The sequence below is a fragment of the Athene cunicularia genome (assembly GCF_003259725.1).
Source record: "Athene cunicularia isolate RWA chromosome 8 unlocalized genomic scaffold, athCun1 chr8_part1, whole genome shotgun sequence".
NCBI lineage: Eukaryota > Metazoa > Chordata > Aves > Strigiformes > Strigidae > Athene > Athene cunicularia.
In genome coordinates, this window is record NW_020799109.1 from 16,325,581 (window position 1) to 16,347,260 (window position 21,680).

At 38.1% G+C, this 21,680-nt stretch overlaps 1 protein-coding gene across 2 annotated transcripts in view; it reads right to left on the bottom strand.

Moving 5' to 3' along the window:
• ZNHIT6 (zinc finger HIT-type containing 6) overlaps positions 1–21,680 on the bottom strand; it is a 36,682-nt gene that overhangs the window by 4,382 nt on the left and 10,620 nt on the right. For both annotated transcript variants that reach the window (XM_026854511.1, XM_026854509.1), the window contains 4 exons: positions 21,179–21,247; positions 20,302–20,382; positions 19,702–19,782; positions 2,167–2,291 (listed from right to left, as the gene is read on the bottom strand). In XM_026854511.1, the coding sequence (XP_026710312.1) occupies positions 2,167–2,291; positions 19,702–19,782; positions 20,302–20,382; positions 21,179–21,247 (356 nt within the window). The remainder of the gene's footprint in view (positions 1–2,166; positions 2,292–19,701; positions 19,783–20,301; positions 20,383–21,178; positions 21,248–21,680) is intronic.

Consider the following 21,680-nt stretch of genomic DNA (forward strand, 5'->3'; position numbering starts at 1 on the left):
AGGAAAGGCAGCATTGGCAGAGATAGGGTAAGCCAGAGCAGGATGGATGGCTTGGAAGTGTGCAACTGATACAAAAAGCCACACGTGTTGAAGAAACTGGACTGCAAGTAACACACAAGATGCCTCAGCAGAAAGATCACCTCTTGGGAGATGGGAGTGGGCTAAAGCACCTCTCTAATTACAACAGACTTCTCCCTGGAGAGTCTGGAGGCGAACCCATGATTTCCACTCTTAGCAATTATCTGTGAATGCAACTGGTAAAGCAAACTAAATACTGTTTTTTTTCTCCTTTATTCTGTAAGATGACACACAACAGAAGAGTACATGATGTGCCATACTTCAACAAAAGTGCTATTTTGTCTTCAAGCAGAATAACTGCAGAAAAAAAGTCCTCATATTTATATATTCATGTTCTGAACATGCTTTTTCTGAAAGAATCTGGGGTTACTGTGGCAGGTTTCCACTCGTAACAGAAAAAGCTCCAAGAACACAGGGTCCAAACCAAACTGAGGGCTGAAGTTCTATTAATATGTTAACTAAAAAGATGTACAAGAATAAACTTCGAGATAAATTGTGAAAATAATATTATTTTTTTTTCCCATTAGCTATAAGCTTTTGCTATGTTGTACTCAGGACACCTCAACAGAGAGTTGTGCACTTGATTTTTATGGAAACTACAGAAACGGTTAAAAAAACCTGAAGAAAATTAATGGTTCCCTAAACCTGAAATAGCTGCCAGTGTTTCCTGAATACCAGCTTCAGGGATAACTGCTAACTGAATGATCCCTGCAGCACAGGAGGGTCACCATCCTAAAGACACACACACTTGTGCTGCCCTTTAACAGAGCTGTCAGCACTTCCCCAGCTATTACCAACTCTCTCTTCCCCTTGCCCTTCTACTCTGCCTTTTACAGAATCAGCTAGTTGCTGTTGCAGCACAAGCTCAAATATAGCTGGACAATCAACACTTATTTGAATCTATACCTACTACTGAAAAGCAAGGGACCTAGATCAAGAAATAACGGATAAAATGAAAACATCTAGTTTCTTTGTACTCCAGTATATGTACGTACAATCCCAGGGAGAGTATCAATGGCCCTAGGCACTCAGGGAAGACTCATCTCCTGGCATGGTGTCTCACTCTCTGAGCTCTTGCAGTACATACTGCAAGAAATATTTGCATGCCATTTCTTTGAGAGCAGATTGCTCCAATGGATCACTTAGTGTCACCTAGCCAGAACAGCCAAGATCCATGGAAGTCTGGGATCACTGGTACAATAATCTCAGTCTCCTATTTATTCAGTCAAATTATGTACCCACAGAGCCATGATTAAGTTGCTGCAGAGAAACAGCCATTGCAAACATTTTTCAAAGCTTTTCCTCAGAAATCTGTAAAAATTACACACTGGTCTGTCACTGAAAAGTACGGAGTTTGATAAATAAAGTGACAAGCTGGGTGACTAAGAGACAAGGGAACTGGTTCTCTCTATCAGCAGTTGCAGAAAGCTAAACTGGAACACAAAGCCCTTATACTGGGGAGAAATATGGACATTAACTTCAAAAATAAAATACAAATGTCTGCTAGACCTGGACTCTCCTCTAAGTCAACTTCACAATTAAAGTCTTCTCTCAACTAAATACTTTTTGAAAGATAACATCCTGCTTTTAACCCACCTGATCAATTACTTTGCCATCATGATTTCTAATAACTATCGTGTAATTCAGCATTATTTGTCCAGTGTTAGGAGTATGCTGGGAAATAATGAGGAATGATTCCTTTGTATGATTAGCATGCTTACTTAAAACTCATCTTCCCCAGACAGCCTGACCTTTTAGAAATAACTAACTCTGCTACATACAAAATTTAGCACAAGTCTGAAGAGTTGTTTTTACTTAATGGCCAAAAATATACGTAAAAAAAGAACCAAGCACCAGTAAACAAAGTTATGAAAAACACGTACAATACAGCTTATGGATGTAAGCCATCAGCCAGCAGTTTTAAGACAGATCATTCACAACAGCTTTTTCATAGACGTCTTTTATATCCAGAGGGAAATACAAGACATACTGCACATTCCTGGTATTTTTAATAGGTGTATCCTTAATTATTGTTTATTTAACTAAAATAGACACGTATAGCATAACAGGAAATAAATATATGCTTACCTTGGCCAAGAACCACCATGTCATTCTTCAGTGTTTTCAAGACCACAAATAACGTTGGATACTCAATTATTACTTTGCCTTTCAAATTATCTAAGAGGCTTCTACTGGCATCCAGTTCATTGTACCTTAAAAATAACAGGGAAGTTTATAATAAATTTTAATACTACCACAGACATAATGTACACTTTCTGGAAAAAAACAAAATAAAACAAACACTTTTTTGGCAATTCTCAGGATTTTCAGTTTCTATCATGTTCAGAAGACCTATTTTATGATTCAAATTACATATCCAGTCTTTCTTAAACCCTCCTAACATCTAGGTATAAGAACAAGAGAATCAAAGTCAGATTTCTCTACGGACTGAAATATTTTATGAGCTCTTAATGAGTATCTTTACCAAAACTGGATGCAGACATAGGGTGATCAAAATGGATATATTTACCAAAGTCTAATTCTAAATTAAAAATAAGACTTAATGTTCCATTTATGGGCTTTAACACTACAAGTTTAATTTACATGGTTAGTAATGTACCTTATTTATCCTGTTTGCTTCTAAATTATCAGTGAAGTACTGGGAAGATGAAATAAAAAGCACATCTGGACAACTACTAAAGTGAAGGTATAGTGAAAGCACTCAGAGCTTTGCCTTTGTAGAAGTAAGAGCTCTCATACTCAGAACACTGGGGCAATAATTTCTAAAAGATGGTACAACACCCCCATTTATGCCTAGGCAAATTTCTGCTAACAGCACCATCTGCAAGAAACCCCTGTAGAAATCCCTATGTGTGTGTGTATGCTACAAGAGGCTCATGACTCAGATAAGCAGTCCTTTCCCAGAAAAGGGCTCCTCTTTACCCTGGAGCGTGAAGCCAGGTAAGTAACAATGCACAGTAATAAAAAGAAATTGAGCATCTTCTCCACAATTATTTCCTAGAACTATAATATTCTCTCCCAAATCTTTAACTGGAAACATGGATGTGGGATTCTGGGGAAAGGAAGGGATATTTCAAAGGCCCCTGAAAGAGAAATCCTGTTGCTTTCATTTGCTCTAACTACAGCATCCAACAGATGCTCTGATATTATTACACTGCAATCCAAGATATGCAATTCTTTCTGTAATCAGCATTATTAAATTACTACTAAGCTATTTTATCAGTTGAAGGCAAATGAAGTTCAAAACCAAAATATACTGTAGGCAAAAAATGGATTATTTCCCATAGCTGCTCTACATCCTCTGATCATTAACATATTACACAGTTGGGTTTTCTTTTGCCAAAACCAACACTGGATGGGTGAAGGAAATGATAAAATTTATGATTTACAGTAATGTGTGATTAAGAACAGTACATCAGGGGAGTCAGCACACAAGAATATTGAAGGTAAAACAGGATTTGAGTTCTTGGGATTTAAGGGAAACTTACTTTGAGCAAAAACTATTTCTCTCTCATATTCAACTTCAATCATCATGAAAATATTTGGTTTCATGTTTCTCTCAACCCAAAGTAATTATGACCTCTTCTTACTGAAAACCTTTAAGAGGGATAACAGTATATTGCCTTTCTTATTGAATGAATGCATTCATAACTTGTGGATTAACACACATGAACAGAAACATATTTACTACTTTATTTACAGTACTCTAAATGCATAGTATAGCAATACCTTTCCTTTGGCAAGGACCTCAACACATTCTTTTCTGGTTAAGCAAACATTTACCACCAAGAGGCTAAAGTAATTCACATGCCACAATACACTTTCCATTATCTCATGTTTTAGACAAAACATCTTTAGCGTCCAGCTTGGCATAAGATAAAACATTTCTACTTAAAACTATTTTATGATAGTAAATTACTGAAGTGTTACATCACTGAGTCAGAGCTTTATCTTTTTCAGTTTAAAAGTAAATTTTATTGGTTGACAGTGACAGAGAAAACAGCTAAATTTTTAGCGCATAATGTGGGCTGTAAACTTCAGGGAGAATATAACAAAGGAGCTCAATGCTTCTCATTTTTAAACTTTGCTTTTATTGTCTATGCTATCCAAAACTCCTCAGTCTACCACATTCCCTACTTTATACACAAATACAAATTGAGGTTTCCTGCTAATCTACCTGCCAACCTTCTCCTTGACTGTGCGTGCCTAGGAGGTCTCAAAAGAAAACTAGTAATACTTGTCACTCAATCCCAAAGTCTAACACATAGGATGACTCCTGAGCAAGACCCATTTTTCAGGTTCTCTGTGAAAGACTGCGTTGTGACAGAAACCTTCCCGATTTTATACCAGAACTAGAACAAAGTCATACATCAGAGGGCGAACAACACAGACTTGCAGGCAAAAGACGACTGCCCTGTAAGACTTTTCCAGCAGCCTATACACACACATAGTTTCAATTTTTACTTATGAAAGGCTAGACCTGTTTGGAGAAAAAAATGGAGTAGAATGGCATTTTTACAAGTCTTGTAACTTTCTGTATTGATCATTCACTGGGATGAGCTGAGGTTGCAGGGTAACACGAGCTAAGGTTGCAGGGTAACACTGGAATGCAGGTCCTCCTGTGTATTTGCAAGGAAGTGGTCTCACCACAGGTAGGAGATGGAGCAGGGAGAACCTGGTAAACAGTTATTACCAGATATTCTTTTATCACCATTTTTACCTACTTTTCCTGCGTAGCCTGCTCAGTAAGAACCCATAACGAGCTGCAACCTTCTTCAGGCCCTTCCTTCACCATGCATTTCAAGCAACAGCCCAGTAAAATGAATGACAACCAGCATAAGTTTCTCCCACACTCCAGGGCCAGCTGCAAGAACCAACTTAACTGAGACTGTCATTGTAACAAGTTCTTTCAACCCTTCGTAATAGGATGGATTTGAAGATAAACCTGGCTTCAAATGAAATTACCACCTTGACAGAACCACTGCCGTAACACCTGATCTTCACATCTTTCTTTTAAATCCTCCTCCTGCTTTCTCTTTTCTCCCACTGCCCAGCTCATACAAATAGACTGCACTACTGCTTCCTGATCTCTGTATTCAGTGGGACCTGCCTTTGCACCATTCCCTCTCAATCTTATTTCCTCCCCTGTATTACTTTCCACATATTTTCTCTCTCCCTTCCATACATTCCCTCAGCCTCCTTGTTCAACATCCACCACCTAATAATACACTTTCCTGATTATTTTCCTGCCCCAAGCTAGGCTTTATGCCCATGTCACAAAGCAAGAAATAGGCCTGGATTTCTTCCTATAATAAGATTACTTCATTTATAAGGACCACAAAGAGACAATCTTGGCAGACAACAACTTTCGATTTTAATTGGAATGAAATAACAGTAACTGCTTTTTAAAAGGACAAAAATTAAATGAAATTTGTCTGCCAGCAGGCAGTTTAGAACCCTACAAAAATTGTGACAATTGAGAAAATTTAACAAGATTCAGCAATGCCACATCAGTTCCTATATAAGTCGTTACAACTGCTCTACAAATGGCTTTGTTACCTTTCACAAAACACTGAAATTAATGTGGCTTTGCACTTCTGATAGCATCTATGAGTTTCTGCAAAGGACAGTTTCACTATCTACAGTTATTCCACCACCTTCCAGGAATTCAAAAATTCAGTCTCCTAATCTGTCTCCCACAGGCAAGAATGCCGTATTAGGTCACTACATCACAACAAGCTCCCCTCAAATGGAGCCTGTGGCTATCATCGCAGTGGCATAACTTGTCTCCACAAATTCAGACAGCAGGAAATTCCCTGCTGATCAGGTTTTCCTGAATGTCATCTACAGGAACTTTGATTTTCATAATAATAAAGAAAAATTTGCAATCTGGAATTAAAGATAAATTGTAAACATCTTTAGTTTAGTCTTACAGACATTAAAAAGAGAACAAACACGTTTTAACCATCTAAATAATTGTAAATATTACTAAAATGCATATTTGTATAATGATGTTGGTAATTTTCCTATGAGAGAGATCAACTAAAACCCTCACACTTATTTTAAACAAAGATGATTTTTCATCCGACAACTCAGTGGAAACATCGAGGTATTTACTTGGCATAATTCAGATACAATGAATCATGCTATCTATTTTGGGCCTAGTTCTAAAAATCCACAATCAAACTTCTGCTAACTTATGGGAAGAATGAAGATTTTTTTTTGGTAGCATTTCCTAGGTATCTGCATTTGCCTAGAAGACAGCAAAGACTGGGTAGGGCACTTAAAAGTCTCTCCCAAGCACTCTTCTGAAGTGCTGCAGCACAGCCAAGATAATAACTAACAGATGGACTTTCATTCCTAAGTGGTGAATAACCTCTTCGTGTGGTTATGATTTGGTGAACATGGAAGTAGTGAAATGCACTCTTGAATTAGGTATGAAAGGAAAGTTATATGGCAGAAAGTAAACACAAAGTATTGAAATAATGCACAATCTTTAAATTTAACTTGTCGCTAGAATTCTGACATTCTAAAAACCTGGAACACAGTGAATTTTGTTAGTCCATATGTGTGAAAGAACTAGAAAATTCAATGAGCAAAAAAGCAGAGACCTTAGAAACAAAAAAAGGAAATTACTTGCCATAACACTTCCTTTGTAACTAATTCTTATTGACAGCTAACCAATATGAAAGACTGCTCTGCCTGAACACTCTTAAGGACGGGGGACAGAAACCAAGTCCAAGTTAATATTTCCATATGAAAAAAACCTGTACTACGGTTTACACAAATATTTGAAAACCTGCCAGCTTCTCCTTTCACTCATTGTCTCTGTTTTTATTCCTGTCTAGGACCTCCATAATTTGCCTCAGCAAATGTTCACTAACCTCTCCTCCATACTGTTGATACCTGCATAGCTCAACCTATACCAGTAACCGACCAGATGCCTGGCTGATCCCTTTTCAAGTCAAATCCCCATCTTAAGTAATACTTCCATCACAGCTGTAATTTTTCTGAAAAAAAGGAAGATTAGGATAAGAAACCTTCTCTTATCAACCATTTGGCCCACAAGTCGTGCTAGGAGCCAACTGAAAAAGCACAGGAAGAAAAGTTGCCAGCATACCAGGAAAGCCTCTAGGACATTATCACTATCTCCTAACTATACCTACATACACAGAATACATAAAGGCACTTCCAAATAACAGGAAAATCATGAAGCTGTTCCTTCTTACTTCAGTCATACATCATCCTCAAACAAAGACTGTATTAAGACAAGCTGTAACAATCCACAGTCTCCTCTCTTTTATGGGCCATAGGAGGCCCTTCCTCTAGGGACATCTAAAAATTGCTGAAAACTGAAGTGTAAAATGGGAAAAACCCTCACAAATCCAAGAAAAACCCTACCACAAACAACCTCTTTTTACAAACATATTTCAGGGAGCTAAAACATCCTGGAAGAAAAAAAAAATAATACCCAGGTGAAGTCAGCAGTAATACCAATTATCATCTAAATTATTTGGCACAAGAGTAGATGTCCAGGAAGATTTAATGGTTTGTTCACTTTTACCCTAGAAAATATACAAAACAGTTAATGGAAAGAAGAGATAAGCAAAATAAGACTACCAGTATGTCACCGTAGAAGCACAAAAGCTCTCCTTGTTTAAACCTCTTGAGAATGAGGCAATTGCACAAGGAAAAAACACAGTAAAAGTTGTTCAATGACAGCCATAGAAAAATAGATCAATTGATGGCAAAACCCATAAAGCAGATAAGGCATCTGCTGCAACAATTTAGTAGACTGAGCATTAGAAATGATGTGATAAAAGGATTCAGGATGAACAATAATGATCTAAAAAGATTAACTGAAGTACAAACCATTCTGCAACGTTTAGTTATGGGAGAAAATACAATAAAACAGAAGGAAAATGTGAAATTAGCAAATGTCAGTTTCTTGGACTTGGTAGAATTTGGTTCAAAGAATACAGAAGTAAAGGGATAGTGAATTTCAAGAAAGCAAATAGTTTCCCCATCTCATAAGACATAATGAAAAGAAGTAACAAAATCCAGCAGCAAGTCAAGATGCTATAATTCAAGTGCATCATGGTAATAGTCCTTTACACATACAGGAATTTAGTTACTTTGCCAAACCAGGCAGCTTTACAAACTGCTCAAAAGCTCAAGGATTACATATCTTTAAGTGGTACAGAGCAGACACGCTGAAAAAGGGTATATCACAATCATGTAAGGTTACTATATGACCGAGAGAAAGAAACAAAACAGCCTAATGATAGCCAGAAGGCCTAAAGGGAATATGAAATTCCACAAGGGAAAAGTTATTAAAAAGAGAGTGGGTTGACTACTGAAGATGAATGCCTAAAGTTTCAAAAACTGGTAAGATAATAGTGGCATCTTTAGCACAAGTGAAAGCTGTGGGTGGTTCCCCAAAAATGCAGAGAAGTCAAAATATGTAACTTGTACCATTAATAAAATACTGGCATGATCACAGAGAAAAAGCAAATGTCATAAGTCTAATTACAGTACTGTTATACAGCCTCATGAAACATTACTAGAGATGAGGTGTATACCAAGAAATACCAAAGGATGCAGCAAAAAACTTTTAATACATCAAGTTCAGAAAACTAATAGGTCAAATCTCATTTGACAAATTACCATAAGCAAGCAGTGCACTGATAAAATAAACATAAATGTAAATCTGATGGGAAATCAGTCCTTGTAAATTGCAATACTTATTGTTAATCTAATGAACCTCCACTTCAGCATCAGGAAGAATTGATACTTCCGTAATTTCAGATTCCTAGACAGCACACCCTAACTTCTGAATTTAGCTCATATGGAGATAGACCTCTAACATTCTGTACTAAACTGTGGAAACATAACCACAGATTTATACTTATTGGCATGGGATCACAGTGCCATAAACCTTCCATTAAGGGGTTACTAATGCTTTATAATGAAAAGGAGAAGCTATGAAATAAAGAAAACAAATTATTTTCTTGGCAAACAAGCAGGAAGGTCACTTCCCTCCCTGGCAAGGTTGAAACAATCAGTCCTAGATCATTTCCTTCAAGAAAGAGAAAAAACAGATGGATTCCCCTTTGGCAGCACCAGGAGGAAATAACAGGTTTTCTTCTTCCTATCTGGAACATGAAGAGGTTCTCCTCTACTCCACCTTGGTTAAAATGCTGATGGCTACACACTGCCATGTTTCACAGCACTGCAGCTTTCAAGTTCAGCCTATCACTTCAACCGCGAGCGAAGCAGTTTGTACCTCTGCTCCTAGAAGACTCTTACTCCAGCCTCCCCATGCTGTCTGGTCCCCAGAATTGAGAAACTCAGCTAACTAAGTCAGCACCCCACTGTGTCTTTTTCTTCCAATAAACTAAGAGCAAATCCTCTTTGTCCTCAAAAAAATTTTTAAGGAACCCAGGCAGACACAGTTGAATTATGATAGACTGGAACATTATTTCTGCTCTACAGCCCATTTTTACCAGCTACTTCTCCTAGCCAAGGGGCAACAGATTATTCAACAGGGTTTTTCCAACTGTAATCTTTTCTTGGACTTCATGGCCCGTCTTCTTGCCTTCAAGTCTGCCTTCTATATGCATGCTACACAGTACACAGACTTCCATGAAGGCATTTTCCATACTACACATGTTACACAGTACACACACACAGGCAAGTTCCCCTCTGCTCCCCGGTAGAGATGTTGGGCTGGAGCAAACTGCAAGATTAGTCTTGAAACAGCCTTTCCTAGATGCATAATTCCTCAGAAAGATGAGAAAAAACTCTGCCTGTGCACATATTGGATAGGTTGCTCCCATGCTTCAAGCCCAGTTATGATGCAGAAGAGAGGCTGTGTACAGCTTTCTTCATGTTTTAGAATTTGAGGTCTGTCTAGCTGCTTCGCAAGCATGAAGAGTCCGAAGGTTTTCAGGTCTGCCTGTGGTGCTTACAGAACACCACTAGATGACCGTCAGGACAAACCACTGGCTGAAGCCAACACTAATACTTTTACTGTTATCTCATCCTTCACCTCTTTACTTACTCACGTACTCCTCCTCCGTAAGTGGTCTGGATCTAACTTGCTGCAATACAGACAGAATTTTGGAGAGGAGGCTGTAATTTCAAATAAATCTTTGTGCAACAGATGTCTCAGTGAGTGACTCTCTAGCTAGGACACTCCAGAAACCCTAATGCAATACCATTAATTACAAAACAGTTCATCCAAAAGAATTCAGCATGGATTACAAAACACTGGATTGTTACTTTAAAAAACAGGCGCCTACTGGTTCATAAAGAAATCCCTTTAATGAAAAAAAATGAATGATTGCTCAATATAGTATGATGGACAAATTCTGGTTTCTTTTGGAATCATCCCAGAAATCTTCTCAAAGGTCAAGTAATTGTAGTCAGACATTATAAACATTTAGCTATGCATGCTGCAGATTCAGACTATACACATTACTTATAGTTAGCAATTATTAGTTTTCTGCTTTCCATCTATGTTGTGTAACACAAGGTTTCAATGAAAAAGTAGATAGGAAGGAAAAGTGACTTTTTTTTTTTTTTTTTTTTTTTTTTTTTTTTTTACAGTAAAAGTTGCGTATTCTGGTATCTGTTGCTCTGCATCACTTTTGTTAGCAGAGACTGATGTTCAGATAAAGAATCAGCATGTGAAAAATGACACTGAAACGGCTGCAGTAACAAAACTAGAAAACTTCAGATGACCTACAAGAAAACATAACAAAGTATTCAGTAAGAAAAGCTAAAGTTTTAATTAAAAAAACCCTCACAAACCAAAACCCAACACTGGGAAAAAAACAGCAGCAAGTATTAATACACAGAAGTGCTGTGTTTAAGAAACAGACTACAGACCAAATTCTATTTCTCCTTGAACAGTACAAAGTCGCCAGAGCCTGACTACAGTTGTGCTGTGAAGAATGACTATTGTAAGCTAGCTCCCTGCTTTTATAAAGCTGGCAGAGCTGCTTTTGTGCCAGCTGCTGCGAGCTAGAGAGGAGTAATGAATTCTACTGTCAATCTTCTGCTGGCATAGGTTAAAGCCAGCTTGGGGTCTGTTCCAACTCATGCCAAGGCCAGCAGTTCAGCCAGGGATTTGTATCCTTAATTCCTGTGTCATGTATACCACGTACTACACAAATGTGAAAAGAAACTGCTTCCTAAGAAAGACTAGAGAATCTTAAATAAACCACCCCACACTTTTCAACATTTGTAGAGAATGCAGAGGAGGAAATAATGCTTGAAACGTGCCAACTCTAGCACATTTTTTTTTCTGGATGAAGTAGTATTTTTGAAATGAGGTTGTAATATGACAATAAAAAGAACTGATCCATGCACCACACTAAGAGCAGTGACTTCTTAAAGCAACTGAGTTATGTATGAAAAGCAGAAAGCAGAGACTGTAAGTTCTGTTGGTTTTACGTGAAGTTATTCACAGATGAGACTACAAAAAGAAGGGCCCTAGGAAGACAGTATGAAAAATTAAGGAAAACACTAATGCTATCAATACTTGAGGCTACCTGTTATGTGTTTAAATATGGTTTTGATAGGCTTAAAATCACTGATAAAACAGATATCTAATACACATTTTTAATGTCAGGAAAATAAATAATCCAATATAAATACTACATTTAAAAAGATTTGGTTCCATTAGATTTATATTACTCTTAGAGTTCCAAGATGATTTTCTAAGTCTGTCGACATATATGCACACACTAAAGAAAAAAAAATTACTTTATCTTCCTAAATTTATTACTGTGACTACTGCGACCTACTAATGTGATCTAACCCTTAGTTATTTAAAAACAATAGACTACAAAAGAAAATTCTCTTTGAGCACAGAACTCAAGTCATCCAAGGAAATAACTCTCATTTCTGCCAGCTGATCTTGAGACAGGGAAGTGCTCCAAAATTACTAACACCATCCAGCCTTCTGGGAAGCAACTGCATTGAATTTAGTTAAAGCAAAATAAGCGTTCACCACCATAAAGCGATGGCATTTAGCAGAGAAGAACCTCTGATACTTGTTTAGCAGATTTTCTTCCCCACACTTATTGTGTGGTCCACCAGAATTAAGTGGCAAACATGCCAGTATTCTCATGTGCACCAGCCAGTGTCACCATGGAGAGTAAGAAGCCCCTGGATGGAACTGGTACAAAAATGCTTTTGATATTTTTGGCTGAGTAATTCAAGCATGAACTGCACCAGTACTACTGATATAAAAACCAATGCTACGACTGATTCTGTACGCATCCCTGTATGGGTGGCAGTTTTACAACAGGAAAGCTACAGAATACAGTCTGGTATTGCTCTGTGCTCCAGCTCCTTGAAGGATATGGTCCATTGAAAGCAGTGGGCTTTGCAAAGCTTTTAAGGCCGACCACACTGTATTTTCCAAGCACCTAAATATTCTGTCAGTGCCTACTGATACCTTCAAATAACCCAAAGTCTTCTACAACAACTTATTCTGAAACAATGTTCACATGCCATTCTGAAAATACTGACAAAAAAAGAAAATTACTGTATAAAAGACCTAACACTGATGTTTAAGAAAGCATTATTTTTTAATTCCACTGAACTAAAATGCACGTGATTAAAGACAGAAAACTATCTACACTAGATTCATGTGAGATGTTACTGAACCCAGCAGAAGAGATATTCCATTTGTGTGGTTTAACCTCATTAAGATTTAATTGTGTCTTAAAGTACCTACTGTAAACCAAGTTTGTTACAGTTATTTCTCTTCTAGAAATAGGATCACCTTATCTGATAAGGATGTATAAACAACTTTTTCATTAAGTATCTGTAGTTACAAAACCCAACAACTCTGACCATTAACTTATAATAAATATCAAGGGTTTATTGGATTTGGGAATTTTTTTGAGGGGGATAGGTTTGAGGTGGGTTTTTGTTATGCAAAGCCTAAGAAGGTAATTCTCAGGAAAATAAGGTGTACTTCCCAAATCAGAATGTATAATTTGGCAGTTTCATCTTTCCTTTCCTTAGTGGAAAAAGCAATACTCTTACCATATGAAGTCACTTTGAAGGCATCCCAAATAAAGGACTGAAGACAGTCAGGACACTAATTTATCCTGAAGAAAGAAAAGACTACTTTATAAAAGAATGTAGACTGTAAAAAACATCCAAGAGGCAGCAGTTAAACCTTTCTTGGAATAGTTACAGTTGAGGAGAGAATGGACACCAACCACCAACTAAATATTGTGTAACAGGTGATAGAGGCAAGCATCACCAAATGGAAAACTATTCTAACCCATTCAAATGCAGATTTTTTCCAAACCCAGGCTCTAAAGGAAGAAGAGAATTGTGTAATATTCTTTTTTTTTAAACCCCATTTCCTAAGATTCCTTATAAAATAAGTGCAACTAATGAGAAGACTATCAAGCGGTGTAACAATTACAGTGTTACAGAGCGTCAGGTGACAGGTAAAGAGTAGAATACATGAGGAGAGGTCATGATTACTCCAAGTTGTAACCACATAAGCAACATGGTTACATGCACTGGGTTACTCCAAGTAACTGTGGAGTGCTACCAATTCATCCTGAAAGCAATTCTTAAAAGCTGGTTTTAGAGAAGACAGAAATAAGAGCTTATTACAAAGTTCTTCAAGAACTGTCACTACTGATGATAAAAGGCACCTAGCAAGAAGAAAGCAAGCACCATGTTGTTCAGCAGCTATCCACAATATCTGCACACCAGTGGATTTATCCAGCTGCTTCCTGAAGTTCTGTAGAACTCCCGTGAGGAAGCAGAAATCTGTACTACATGGCTAATTTATATTTCTGGAGAAAGAAAAAAGAAAACCCCAAATATTTGAAACATTCTGCAAAGGACCTTCACACTAAAAGGGCCATTTGCTGTGAAACACAGAAAACAGCCAAAACTAAACCACAAACTCCTGTTTCATAAACAATTGCAGGAAATGCTAAAATCCTTCTGTAACATACTTATCTTAAAACTAGAAGACTAACATTTTATAACCCATAATAATCCTGCATAAACGTTCTCTGAGACACCATTGCACTTCCTCAATAATATGTAGTTGTAATTACAAAAAGTATTTTTATCAAAAGGTTCTGCTAAGCCTAAAACCAACATCCAATCCAACAACGTATATTTACAGCCTTTCTCTTATCTAGCACTTGTGGAGAAGGAATTTTCTGGTGTGTACAGGGGAAGTTTTGGATAACACAACATTCATGTATTAGTTACTACACCAATTCTACTCCTCCAGTCTGCCCACAGAGTGATAGAAAGGATCTTGCGATACAGGAACATACAGCCTAAAATCATGCAGAATGAGGTAGCACAGAATGAGGAATTACTCTCAGCTGACCATGGCACTCAAGACTACACAAACCAGTAGTTAACAGTTGCCCACTGTTAAAGAAATGCAGATAAAGAAACGTGAGAGAGCTCTGTCTGTGCTCAGCTTTTGTTCCACGCTGAACACCACTAAGCAGCAAGCTCATCCTATTTCAATTGCAAGTACGTCCACTGCAATTCCAGGTATGGACTTATAGAATGAGCGCCACAAACTGCTAATTAATTTCAACTGGGGAGGAGCCAAAAGGAGAAGAAATAAAAATAAATTCTCTCTTACTTAACTGTAATGCAACTACAGTAAAAATTTAAATCCCCTCATAGAGCCTTTGTCACAACTATGCTGGCATAACTGCACTGAGAGCGCCTGCTGGCAGAGACACAGCTTATGTCGACAGAAGATGCTTTTCTGCTGACAGAGCAGTCCCATCATTTCAAACAAACTTTGTTCTTTCCTTTCAGAAGAGGAATTTTCTTTCAACATGCTGCTTCCTTGACCTGTCTGCACCACCACAGCTGGGCCTGCTCCACCAACTTACATGAACAGATTCACATCATTTCCAAGCGAGGAATTGCATTTCTCAAGTCAAAACACTTCTCTATTTTAACTTTCTGCAGTTATTTTTTTGAATTTTAATCTTTACATTCACTAAGAAGAATAAATACCAATTACTGTGACACTGGTATCAACCAACACAGCTCTATTCTGGGCATACAGATGAGGCTCAAGCTTATGGATACTTAAGTTACTTCAACATCATGTAAAAGAACTTATTATCTATGAGCTAAGGAAGTGTTATACAGATTTCAGAAGAGGAAAATGGTTAAGTAACAAAAGAAACTGATGCACAGAGATAATCCACTTTGATATTAAATTGGTTTATTTCCCAAGCCTTCTATGCAACTTACATACTCTACTTTAAAAGATTAAAAGGTCAACTTTTACACTATTACAAAAGCAATTTTTCCTTCTTTTCTAAAAAAGGAAATGTGAAAAACCAAGCACTAAAATACCAGTGAAAAACCCACCTGTGTATAAATTATTTTATTTTTAAAATAGAAATGACTACTCAAGATCATTGCTTGAATACTGCTTTCCAATCCTGTACTGCAAGAAGATGTACAGCAGTAACATACTGAAAAAACTGCATTTTCAGTTTTTGCTGCATTAACTTGAGTTAATTACTTGACAAAGGGACCAGGGTTGTTCATGCTCTGGGAACCTTTCCTAAATATCATTATTAACAAATGAGAAGAAAATATTTTAAAAATGGGAAATTGTTTCTGATCTCATTTCCTGGAGCCGAGCTCTAGAAGGGCTTCTTCACTTGGGTGCACACAACCTGTATGGCTAAAGTGCCAGTGCTGAATAGACCTTCATGGAGCACTGGGAAATATAGTAGAAAGACAGAGAGAACTGAGAAAACTTCATCTGCCCAGGTGCTTCTGCAATGAACTTTCCAGGGTAGCTCACAACACCATAATTTCTAAATTTTCCCCCTAAACATCCAGTATTTGGCTATTCTTGAACTAAATGAAAATCAGTCCAGACCTTCAGCTCTCAGAAATGTGTGCAAATGTCTGTTTAATGCCTACTGCTAGAGTTAGAGAGCCCAGTAGGTCTTAATTACTTGGACCAGTCTCAGCTGGGACTTCTACCCACACTCTCTGCTCTGGTGTCCAAGAATAGACTAGACTATTTCAGTTGGAAGGGACCTATGACGATCATCTAGTCCAACTGCCTGACCAATTCAAAGCTGAACAAGTTAAAGCATGGTATTAAGGGTGTTGTCTGAATGTCTCACACACTAATAGACTTGGGGCATCGAGCCCCTCTCTAGGAAGCCTGTTCCCACTGTTTGACCACCCTCTTCATAAAGAAATGCTTCCTAATGTCCAGTCTAAACCTCCCCTGGCACAGATTTAAACCATTCCCATGCGTCCTGTCACTGGATACCAAGGAGAAGAGATTGGCACCTCCCTCTCCAATGAGGGCGCCCCTCAGACTCTTTTTCTCCAAACTGGGCAAGCCTAGAGTCCTTAGATGCTCCTCACAGGACATTCCTTCCAGCCCTTTCACCAGCTTTGTTGCCCTCCTCTGGATGCATGCAAGGACCTTCACATTCTTCTTAAATTGTGGGGCCCAGGACTGCACACAGTACTCAAGGTGAGGCTGCACCAACGCTGAATACAGCAGGATAATCTCATCTTTTTACCGGCTGGTTATATTGCTGTTTCATGCACCCCAGGATGCAGTTTGCCCTCCTGGCTGCCAGGGCACACTGTTGACTCCTATTGAGCCTGCTGTCAACCAGCATCCCCAGATCCCTTTCTGCAGGGCTGCTTTCTAGCAACTCCACTCTCAATTTATACTTGCGCCCATCATTACTCCATCCCACGTGCAGAATCTGGCATTTTGACTTGTTAAATTTCTAGATTCCTCTGCAAAGTGTTTTGTCCCTCAAGAGAGTTAAACACACGTCCCAGTTTGATATCAGCAGCAAACCTGCTAATGGTGCATTCAATTCCTTCATCCAGATAGCTGATAAATATATTGAACAGTAGTGGCCCTAGAACTGAGCCCCAAGGAACACTGCCAGTGACTGGTTGCCAGCCAGATGTAGCCCCATTCACTACAACTCTTTGAGCTCTGCCCTTCAGCCAATTCTTCACCCAGCGCACTGTGAACCCACTCACCTCAGAGTTAGACAACTTGTCTGCAAGACAGCTGTGAGGGACGGTATCAAAAGCATTACTAAAATCCAGAAAAACTATATCCACTGCCTTCCCTTCATCTATTAGGTGGGTGACATTATCACAGAACAATATTAAATTAGTTAGAACAGGACTTTCCCTTTGTGACACCATGCGGACTGTGCCTGATGAATGCATTATTCTTTAAATTCCTTTCAATAATACTCAGTATAATCTTCCCCATAATTTTTCCAGGAACTGAGGTTAGACTAACATGTCTGCAGTTCCCCGGGTCTTCCCTTGTGCCCTTCTTGTAAATAGGGGTAACACTGGCTAGCTTCCTGTATCCTGGTTTTGGCTGGGATAGAGTTTATTTTCTCCCTAGAAGCAGGTATAGTGCTGTGTTTTTGATTTAGGATGAGAATAATGTTAATAACACACTGATGTTTTAGTTGCACTAAGCAGTGTTTACATTAAGTGAAGGATGTTTCAGCTCCTCACACCACCCCACCAGCGAGTGGGCTGGGGGGCACCAGAAGCTGGGAGGGGACACAGCTGGGACAGCTGAACCCAGAGATATTCCAAACCATAGTTTGTCATGCTCAGGATATAAACTGGGGGGAAAGTTGGCTGGGGACCACTGCTTGGGCATCAGTTGATGGGTGGTGAGCAATTGCATTGTGCATCACTTGTTTTGTATGTTCTAAGTCTATTATAATTTTCCCTCCTCCCCTTCCTTTTCTGACCTATTAAACTGTCTTTATCTCAACCCACAAAATTTACCTCCCTCTCTCCCCTCAATTCTCTCCCCCATCTCACTGGTGGGACAGGAGGTGAGTGAGTGGCTGTGTGGTGTTTAGCTGCCTGCTGAGTTAAATCACAACAATCTGGTCAGCAGGGACCTCCCCAGCCTCCCAAGGCCTATGATGTCTTGGGAGTAGCATGATCGAGAGGGCTCCTGCCATAACATCCGTTAGCCCCTTCAGCACTCTGGGATCAATTACATCAGGCCTCATGGACTTGTGAGCATTCAGCTGATTTCTTACAATTTCAGCGTACACAAATGAAAAGTTACTGTTCCCACACTCGTGGTCCTGATTCAGGGGACCAGTTAGCCCATGGTCTATCAATATTATTAAAGACTGAGACAAAACCCACATTGAATGTCTCTGCTTTTTTACTTTATCCCCATTAGTCAGATGACCATTTTCAACAAGTATCAGTCCAATGTTTTCTTTAGACCTCCTCTTGCTATTAACATACTTAAAGAAGCCCTTGTTATCAGAAACAACACTGGCCAGTTTTAACTCTAACTGAGCTTTGGCCTTTTGTGTCTTTTCCCTGCATACACAAACCATGGCTTTGTAATCTTCAATTTCACTTAAAACCAATGGGTTTCTAGCTGACAATTCTGATGGCAAATGTTACAACCATATTTCAAATTGCAAAGAGAAAAAAAGAGAAAAAAAATTGATCAAAACCATGAAGAGTTTGGTCTTGAATTTCAAAAGTACATCACACATTTTTTAATACTCCTGGGAGAAAACACAGCACAAACAGGAAGCTCAGTTACAACTAAAATTCTTTTAATATACCTTTTTTCCCCTCCTTTGAAATAATATACCATGCTTTAGGGAAGCATATTATTTACATTTGTTACATCTGAAGAAAAGAATGTACTTTAAGAACCCTAACTAGGAATCACTGGTCAACCACAGTAAGCTATGATATTAAGCTGATATATATCCTTTTCAGTAACAATGACAACAGGGTGGAGCATTCAAAATGGTATTTATACCAACAAAAATTATTTCTTTAAAGTTTAAATTTGAAGTTCAAGATCACTGTCTGTTCTGGAAACCAGGAAAACAATTCTGCACAAGTCTGAATTCTGGAGACTTAAAAGGCCGCACCCAGAAATATGGTAACATGAAGAGTGATGAGCTAGTAACTTTTGAGAAAAATGTGTTATTTCAAATGCAGTGACTGGATGCTGATAAGCAAATAATTTCTGCTGCTGTGTTTTAAAAAGACAGCTCTACTCAACTATCACTTCAGCTCTCTTGGGGAGGGGTTAACATATCCACAGAGGAACTTGCAGAAGGGAATGGATGTCTATATTTCTGCTGGTCAATACAGTAATTTAACATTTTAACAGAAACATATATTCACCAGACATTGCTACATTTGCATGGACTGCAGCTGAAGCAGCTCAGGTACACACACACTCACTATTCCACCAATATAGCTGTGAGTGCCCTAGTTTCTTAAATTGTCCAAGTATGATTCAGCAGAGTATATTTCAATACTGCAATTCAGTAATTGCACTGATATTTCAGTGTTGACATATTAGAATACAAAGAAACATTTGCTGAATAATTTTTAAGATGGCTGGTAATTTACTGAATACACTGAAGTTTAATCCATGAGATTATGTAATCTCCATTTGGAATGCTAAAGACCCAGAAATGTATTATTCCTTTTTGCTATATTTAACTAATAAGCACACAAACTGAGGAACCACCTTACCTGACAGAGTTTCGCCTCCTGTTTTCTATTTTCATTAAAATTCGTACATCTGACTGAGGAGACACTGTATAGATTTTTAATCTGAAAAAAAAAGAGTAACATGCAACAGAGATGAAGAAACAATGACATACAATGACTTTTCTTCCTATCATCAGTAAAAGACAGATCTTTTGCATGTCAACAGCCACAAGTATTTCTTCACAAAGACAATAATTTGCCACATAGTAAGTATTTCCTATAAATGAGGGCTGTAATTACTAGTATGTTTTTCTAATTACTCTAAAGAAAAGGTTCACTGTCACACCCACTGAAGTTAATTATGGTTACATTTTTTAGAATTACAATTGCTTTATTTGATCTTTAGGCCACGAGTCAATTTCTTAATCTTTTCCCGGTTTAAATTTGGTGGCTATACTCCAGGTTAGTTCGTTGGTCAGTGTTAGGATGGTTTTCATCACAGGAATTAAAAGATGTACTGCTGACTGAGAACTCATCTCTGCATGCTGAAAATGCAGCTAGTTTAAGCTATTTATTCAGAACCATTCCCTTCTTTTATTGGTGCATTAGATGAACTAGGCAGAAAAGTTATTCAATACACACCTTTGACAGACTACAGGATCTGACTCCACTGGATCAATGTATGGCTTAAGGATATCAGCGAGTATTTTATCGTCAGGCACCCTTTCAGTAAAGATAAAAATCAAATAACATAAGACATGGTTCATCATGTACACAAGAATCTACTATCTGAGTCATTTGGAGAAGGCTATATATTTGCACGCTACAGTGGCACAACTGAGTAGTTTACTGGAGGATCATAAATGTGTATCAATACAGCATAAATAATTGACAGCTTTATCTCAATTTCAACACTGGGACTTCACTGACATCTATAAGGAGTAAACAGATGCATATCTCTAGTTTCTAACCCTGCAGCAGAAACATGCTGTTCCTGCAGCCCTAGAACTAGACAAGGGCATACTTCTCATCCTCCTTCAGGCTAGGAAAAAAGGAGAAAGATTTGTCAACAGAAGCTTATTTTTTGGCCTTTGCAAAATGTGCTTGTGGGCTTTCCTACTAAGCAAACAATGCAACCATTTCATCCTATGTGAAGGTTAGCTCCCGTGTGCAGGCGAAGAAGGATGGCAAATCTTGCCTGAACGTCTGCTCTATGAGAGCAGAGCATATTAGGTGTACAGGATATCACTATCACGAATATACAAGCTGCTCTGCTTACACAGAGAAAAGGACTAGCAATCATTTACACTGATTTGAAAAGCCTTTTAGATTTCAAAGAGGAAAGGACTATACAACTTTAAGTATTTTTTCAATTTAAATGTCCTTTTAATTAAGACTAGAAATAATATTTGAGTTTACCTTGCATAATAGAAATAGATAAGAACTGATCAAAATATTTTCCAGTTCAATTTCAGCAGACATTTAAACTTTATAAAAACCTGTTTTTCAAGCTCTTTACCCTTTTAAAGTGTATTCAGCACGACAGTGAGGAAATATAAGCTTCAGATGCCAGTAGAACTTTTTCTCCCTGAAAAGAAACACATATTCTTAATGTCAGCTGGTAACTACTACTTGTTTTCTCTATGACAAAACTTGGTAGCCTATAGATAGGTGCAGAAGAAAATAAATAGTCAAGATTCTGAATGGCATTTTCAAAGCGTAAAAAGGGTATGCAGAGAAGCTGAGATGCACTTTGAAAGATGCAACACTTTCAGATCCTTCTGCATTCCAATCCTCATGGGACAAAAATTTGTTCCTTACAAATACGGGTAAGATATCACCAATTAACTGATCAACTGCATTTCACATTTTGAAAGGGAGCATCTTCCAGCTGACTTTCTATATGTATAGCTGCCCTCTAATTTCAGAAAAGAAAACTGCTTTTTGGCATATCACCCAGGACAGATTGCCAAACCTGTGCATCAGTAAGAGACAGAGGTCCTTGTTGAGGCCAGGTTCTA